Below are 7,962 nucleotides of genomic sequence, written 5' to 3' on the forward strand. Positions count from 1 at the left end.
GAAATACTGTAAATAAAACATGAATGTAAACTAAATTGTTTTCAACTTCCTTAAGTTACAGTTTTACACTAAAACAATGAATAGTTATTTATGCTTGAGAATTAGAAATCTCATACTACTTTAAAAATATTCATAGCAGGACAAAATAGTTCACCTTACATTGTTGCCACAGAGGAAAGGTTCTGTATTTGGTGTAACTCCTGTAGCACTGACAATGAAATCACAGCCGTATATCTTTTCATTAGTCAATTCCACATATACAGGCCATACCTCTTTAAAACAAACAAACAAACCACCTTCACTCTCAAATGTAATCACCAGCTGTCATTAGCATTATGTGAATATAATGCCTAGAACAAACAGTGAAAGAAAAAAGCAGGAGAGGACTTTAAAATGTACCCCTTAAGGGCGCCTGGGTGGCTCAGTTGGTTAAGCGACTGCCTTCGGCTCAGGTCATGATCCTGGAGTCCCGGGATCGAGTCCCGCATCGGGCTCCCTGCTCGGCTGGGAGTCTGCTTCTCCCTCTGACCCTCCCCCCTCTCATGTGCTCTCTGTCTCAAATAAAATCTTTAAAAAAAAAATGTACCCCTTAATAATTTTATAAGGCACATTTGCTTAAACAATTATAATGCAATCAGCACTATCTCGTTTTCAGTATAGTTACAAAATTACGGCATTCTAAACATTTTTCCTTCAAATTTAGACAACTTCCAACAAAATGATTTTAAACTGACAATCACTTTATAAATTATTTCTTTAAAACTATTAAGCTACTATACTCCACTGAGAATTTAGTCCAAATAGACTACTCACTTTTCAGTGTTTTCCCTTACTATTCATATTCCAACTCTAGCACTACCTTTTCCCATGGAAAGATTCAAAGAATTCAAAGACCGTGGAATGTCTTATATGCTAGTTCTCACGGGAAGTGTGAAATAGGGATTAGATCTGTTTCTTAATCCCAAATTTATAGATTTTCAATTTGTTTGATTTTGGGGAAGTCACTTCATCTTCTGAGAGTATCAAAGTTTTTTTAGTTGATAACTGTTTTGATCTGCAAGATATTCTGATTGACGCACAGAATTCTGGTGGTCAAAGCACCAGGAGCCCCATGTAAAATGTAAAGCTGAATACAAACTCTTAGGAAAGTTGAAGACTAAGTAATGAAAACAAAATGACTTACGTTATTAAGTAATTGTTTCATTTTTACTTTTTATGTTCAAATTTCATATGGAAATTAAAGTTTTTTAATATAGTAAGATTAAGTAAGGTTTTTTCCTTTTAAATTACTGGTTATTGTATTTTTTTCCTTATTTTATTACTTACCTTTATCAGTTGTCACTGACTGATTAGAATGGTCTCTGGGAAAAGGCAAGGACTTTTTCTTAGAAATTCTAAATTCTTCCTGAAGGTAGATTTTCTTTACTTCACACATAGTTTCAATATGAATCTTATGAGAAAACTAAAGAAATACTGGTCACCATACAATTCCCAAAAAACGACTTAGGTTGCTAATGATTATAAAAAATTACAATACACTTATAGAAACATACAGAAAAAATAATTCTTATAATATAAATGGAAACACACTGGATGCCCCAAAGTAAGCCTCTCAATTTGTGTGTGTGAAGGGAGTGAGCAGAAATCCATTCAGAACCTAAGAAAACAACCAGTTGCACTGGCAGGGCATGCTTTTAAGTATAAGCCTCAGTGATAATCACAAATATAGTTGTTAAAAAATTACACTGCTAGAGACTATAAAAACCTCTTGAGGGCAAGTCCATGCCGACTTACTGTGATATCTGAGAACCTTAGTAAAGTGCCAAGTACAAAGGAGATAATGTTTAGTGAACCAAACTGCTGAAGTTCTCAGGTTAAAAATACTATTAATCTTTGGATCTGAAGATGCAGGAAGAAGTGATTTTGTATAATTTCTATCACAAAAATTAGATAGGCCATGAAGCCAGCTCCTCTCCAAACTACCCAAGGCTGAAAAGAAATCATACACAATAATAAGGACTCCATGTATGCTTCTTACAGTATTTAAATATCACAGCCTTTTAACTATTTAAAAATAAATATCTAATAAATAAAATGAGTAAAAGCAAGTCATCTGTTTATCCAATTAGGGTGTTAAATATGTATTTTATTTAGAATTCATCTAATAATCTTCAAAATATTATAATGCATGTGAAGTGACCTTTGAGAAAAGATTAATTTAAAATAGGACAGTTATATTCACTGTAGTCCGAGCCTGGAAATCTCTCTGCCTGGGGAACTAAAAAGAAGGGCACGAATCAGTTTTAGATGAATGAATACTCACCTGTGGTAAGGAATTGGGCCAAGTGCCATTGGTCCTGTCTGTCCTAGCACTTTGGATTTTAAGTAAAGTGACCTAGCAGTTTGACTTATTTGTGACCAGTCTTTAACGAATGGTTTAAGAATTTAAAATTGCATCTTAGGTTTAATTAGTATATGAACACATACCTCTTTTGTACCTTTAAGATTCAAGCCTTCATGCCAATCAGGTCCCAAGGCACTGCCCATATTACCAGCACCAGTTTTGGTTTGTTTTCTTCCTGAAGAGATAAACTCAACTCAAAATTCAAATGACCTAAAAACTGCCAGGCAGAGATGTGTACTTGTGTTCTCAAGCTTTTAGACAATGTTATGATTCTCATACGTACATATATACAGCATGACTGAACTAAGTTACCTGTATTACTTTATTATTTTAATATTTTGTGATATAGAGCTATAAAATGGATAATCCTTCAACCAAGTGTTGAGTATAAACACAGCGTGTTTTGGGGATGTTATATATATATATATCCCCAAATGTATGTTAATATGAAGGGTAAGATCTGATAAAAGGTTGATATCCAAAATACATAAAGAACTCCTACAGGGGCGCCTGGGTGGCTCAGTCTACACTTATAGAATGGCTAGAATCAAAAAAAGACAAGAAATAACAAGTCTTGGTGAAAATGTGGAGAAATAAGTTCCCTCATGCACTGTTGGTGGGAATGCAAATTGGTACAGCCACTGTAAAAAACAGTATGGAGTTTCCTCAAAAATCCAAAGAAAACAAAAACACTAATTTGAAAAGATATGTGTAGCCCTATGTTAACTACAGCATTATTTACAATAAGCAAAATATGGAAGCAATCCCAAGTGTCCATCAACTGACAAACGGATAAAGAAGATGTGGGGTATATATGCGATGGAGAATTACTCAGCCATAAAAAAGGATGAGAGCTTGCTATGTGCAACAACATGGATGAACCTAGAGGGTATAACGCTAAGTGAAATAAGTCAAAGACAAAGACAAATGCCATATGATTTCACTCATATGTGGAATTTAAGAAACAAAATAAACAATAAAGAGACAAACCAAAAACCGGACTCTTTAAATGGTTGCCAGAGGGGAGGTGGATGGGGGTATGGATGAAATATAGGGGATTAAGAGTATACTTATCATGAGGAACACTGAGAAATGTATAGAACTGTTGAATCATTTTATTGTACACCTGAAACTAATATAACACTGTATGTTAACTATACTTCAGTAAAATTGTTTTAAATAAACACATGCAAGTTAAACTAGGAAAAATATTTTTATTATTCAGTTGTATACCTAGTTCTTTTATGTGCAATTCTAGCCTCTGGTTTTTATTATTTTTATTATTATATTTTATAAAATATATTTTAAAACAACAAAATAAATAAAACAAACAGGCTCAGATATAGAGAACTGCTGGTTGCCACAGGGGAGGCACTGGTGTGCAGGCAAAATAGGTGAAGAGTAAAGTAGTAAGAAGTACAAACTTCCAGTTATAAATAAGTCCTGGGGCTGTAAAATACAGCACGGAAATATAGTCAATGGTACTGTAACAAGTTTGCACAGTGACAGGGTAACTAAACCTACTGAGTGGACCAAGTCATAATGTATAAAAATACTGAATCACTACTGTTGTACACCTGAAACTAATATACTGTAGTCTGTTACAATTCAATAAAAAAATTAGCCATTCTGTTTTTAAACATTTTGTCAAATTTTAGCACCCTCAAGACTTACAGAATTCTTTTCGAACTGTATAAGCCAAAAGTTAAAAAAAAAGCTCTTAAAAAACTAGGTTTGTTGTATTTTTTCTTTTTTTCTAAAGATTTGCTAGAGAGAGAGAGAGCGCGTGCGCATGCACACACACACACAAGCTGAGGGGAGGGGGAAAGGGAGAAGGAGAAGCAGGCTCCCCGCTGAGCAGGGAGCCCCGAAGCAAGGCTCTATCCCAGGACCCTGAGATCATGACCTGAGCCAAAGGCAGATGCTTATTGACTGAGCCACCCAGGCGCCCCTGTATTTCTTTTTTAATTCATTGCATTTTTTGTAAAATTATCTTAGCTCCTGTCCAGTTGTATCATCTGTTTGCAAAGACGCAGATGGGCTGGTTCATTTAATTCACTTTAAATTTCCAGTTTTAATTATACATATTTGTCATTTAAAAAATCCTGGAAAATCTAAGTCATAAGATATAGAAATAAATATTATCTATATTTCTATCTCTCAACTATATTTTGCTCAATGTTCTTATAGCCTTATTCTATATGGCTAAAAAGTTAAAACAGTTTCATCTGTGAATTAATGAAAAAGATGCTGTATTTACCTTCAGTTGTATACCTAGTTCTTTTATGTGCAATTCTAGCCTCTGGTTTTTCAGCAATGAGCTTTGAAGTCAAGAATTCTGCTGCTCCTGCATCGAAGAAAGTATTCCCAATAGCTTTATCTTTAATGGCCCAAATGATTTCACAACCTTCAATTTCATACCTAAAAGGAATATTAAAGTTACTCAGAGCAATTCTGAAAGTCTGAATAGAAATCTCTGTATTTGCAAATAACAATTATTTTACAACAAACTGAGCAAGAATGATGATAAGGAGCAATGTAATACTCCATCAGGATCAACAGTTAAAGTAGAATAAGTAATAAAAGAAATTTAACCAGTTTATTGAAAGAACATAAAAATGACAAACATATGTAACTGAGTATCAGGTAAAATTTCATTACAGTGAGCATCACCTCTTAAGTGTTCAATTTCCCCAACATAGTTATTGTATGAATGTTCCCCAGGGTTCCATAAATGAGCAGTGCTTTTTTGACGTGGGTATAGTGTAATCAATAATGGATGGTTGGATGGTACACAGTTATAATACTGAAAATACCTCACTTCTTTGGTAACAAGTATTTTGTGTACTCAAAGCACAACATTATGGAAGGAGATAGAAAAAGGAGAGAATCAGAGTTATCAACTAAAATTTTAATTCTGTTATAAAGGAACCACTACTCTGCAGTCCTCTCCCTTTGCCTCAGAAATTTCCAAGCCATTCAGCCAAAGAAAGATCCGGTTCACAGAAAAATCAAGGAAAAAGAAATGGTCGTGGTATACACAGGCCAACACCACTCATGAGGAGGCTGGAGCTCCTGCACAGTTTTATCTCTAGGTTTGGTCACCGAGAACGTGGTTTGCTTAGTATTCATTTCACCAAGTCCCTGAAGTCCATTAGATTTTTCTGCTATTAATACTTGTTTTGGTACAACTGATGAACTGGGACAATCCTAGACAAACAGGATATACGGTCATCCTAACTATACTAGGATTTTCTTTGAACCTGTAGTGATACTAAGAGTATCGTGTGCTAAGAACTGTTAATGCTGACTTATGGTCAAAGTATCACCATCTTTATGTCACAGATGCTATAACATAACACGTGGACTTTTCAAACTAATCAATAAGTAGATGATACAAAAAAGAAGGTTTAGTGTACATCTGACTTCAGGTCACCTGATGTTCATGCTTTCTGACAATATGGTCAAGGATCCCCCTGCCCCATCTAATGAGCCTTTATTTTTCCTGCTCCCCTATGGCAGAAACAAATATTTATAGTTACTAAATTTCACATTCTTTGGAGAATATTCTACTTTATCCTGCTCAGGTCATATAGGATTGCTGATGAGCAGAAAGTAGAATATACATTCAGTAATAAATTTCATATCTTAATTTACATATAGGCACATCATTATTATGAAATACTTTCTTTAGCTGTTATAAATTAGAAATTCCTCTACCATTTTTTAAAAATTTTTAAGTAATGTAACAGTATGATGCATATCAGTATAGCTTAAAATACTGACGCTTGACTAGTACGCCACAGTAATAAGTAACCATGAGAACTCCTGTACATGCCCTACCTCACAGGACACCCTGTACTCCCCTCAGCCTATGAACTATGCCCTCAGCAAGATGCATCACCACAGAGGTATCCTCACACGTAGCGGAACTACTTTCATTTTTAAAACCACTCTTAAAAAAACAAACAGTGAAATACGGTTTTGTGAAATTATTTTTAAAAAAAAAAGTCCTTTTAAAAAGGAAAGGATTAACCTACACTAAGTAAAGAAGAAAAATACACTGAAGAAAATGAGCATTTGCCTTGGGGGAACATGAGGGCTATTGAAGAGCAGAAAGGGTTTGTGTGTGTCATTTCTCATGAGATGACAAACACCTGATCATCAGTGGACCTAAGCTGAGATAACAGCATTATATGTGGCCTTTCTTTAGGAGTTTTATTGAATTATATAGTGTATCTCCAACCTAAAGAAAATGAGGAATAGGATTAAATGTTCTAAGACTATGAGGATTTCTGAATGTAGGAAAATTTTCCAATGTAAAGAATAATAGTATTAAGTTATACTTTCGGTGATTGCTACTGGAGAAAATTTGTCATGTGCGTCCTCCTTTCTCTTGCCCGTTTGGTTTTGACTTGTCCAGTTTTTGTTTGTTTTTCTCTGCAGTTCTCCATAGTGCCACAAACTTCATAATTATAAGAATGACTGCCGGCCCCTAGTACTCAGGCAATTTAGGAACTCTTATAAGCTTCCACTGGGATCTACCACCCTGTCCGAAAAAGGAGCAAAAACCTAGTCCAAGAGTTGGAATGGACAGGGCTTTGGCAAATTCATCATTTTGATACAAATTTGTCCTCTTTGTAGTTGGGCTCAACTTTCTGGCCTGAAAATGTCCAGACTATTCCATGTCAGCCATCCGTTGGAAGATAAAATCACAAAGACAATCTATGCTCTGTAGACCATAGCAGGAAATTGATTCCTCAATGTTCTCTGAACTTGAAATATCATCTTAAGATAGTATTTTATATTAATTTATGTGTTCACCGTTTTCCAACTTCCAAAAAACCAAGAGCTGAGAGTACCACAGATCTTGAAATAGGGAGTCATGGGACAGACAGGTACCTATATAAATGAGTGAAGCAGGATGGGTATAAACAATAAAAAGTGGTGGGGGCTGTGACTAGAAATCTCTAAAACTGTGTACATTTAAATTGTTTTTCAAGATAGTCCATGCTTCCCATACACCTCTATGGGTCACATCTCTCCAGTCTCCTGTGTGTGACCTCTTGAGACAGAAAATGTTCCCTAAACTCATGTTTGGCAATGACATTTCTACAACTATGAATTCCATGAAAGCCAAAAATATAAAGTGGACATTTTCCTTGAAAATATATGAAAACCAATTACATTTATCTTTGAATTTCAGAATACCAAGATGTTTCTAGTCTGCCAATAATCACAGGAATCACAGAGCAGTGTTTAAATAGGATTTAAAATATATACTTACACCAGTTCAAGTGCAATGCCGCCATTCCCTATGATCATTATTCTTTGAGCTTTAGTAAGCTGTTTCTGAAATTCCTGTATTAAAAAGAAAAGGAGACAGTGTTCTGTAAATAGTGGGCAAAACGTGAAGCAAGAGGCTTCAGTGATAATATTCTTAAAATGTAGGAATTTTATCTGATTTACAAAGGAACAAAATAAATCTCTTTCCCACTCTGCCAGGATGCACCCTCCCAATATTACAAATGCTCTCTGTTTCACCCAAGCTGTCTTCA

The 7,962-nt window shown here is 35.0% G+C and overlaps 1 protein-coding gene across 1 annotated transcript; it reads right to left on the reverse strand.

Annotated features, from left to right (window-relative positions):
* Positions 1-41: 41 nt before the first annotated feature.
* LOC102737035 (tRNA ligase complex-associated NAD(P)H dehydrogenase PYROXD1-like) lies at positions 42-7,848 on the reverse strand. The gene is made up of 5 exons (XM_081811702.1): positions 7,692-7,848; positions 4,665-4,825; positions 2,488-2,579; positions 1,327-1,462; positions 42-272 (listed from the first exon to the last, which is right to left on the reverse strand). The coding sequence occupies exons 1-5, from the start codon at positions 7,727-7,729 to the stop codon at positions 151-153; spliced, it is 549 nt and encodes a 182-aa protein (XP_081667828.1). The 5' UTR covers positions 7,730-7,848; the 3' UTR covers positions 42-150.
* Positions 7,849-7,962: the final 114 nt, after the last annotated feature.

Source organism: Leptonychotes weddellii, unplaced genomic scaffold (assembly GCF_054177405.1).
Source record: "Leptonychotes weddellii isolate Sample4059 unplaced genomic scaffold, ASM5417740v2 HiC_scaffold_9617, whole genome shotgun sequence".
Classification (NCBI taxonomy): Eukaryota; Metazoa; Chordata; class Mammalia; order Carnivora; family Phocidae; genus Leptonychotes; species Leptonychotes weddellii.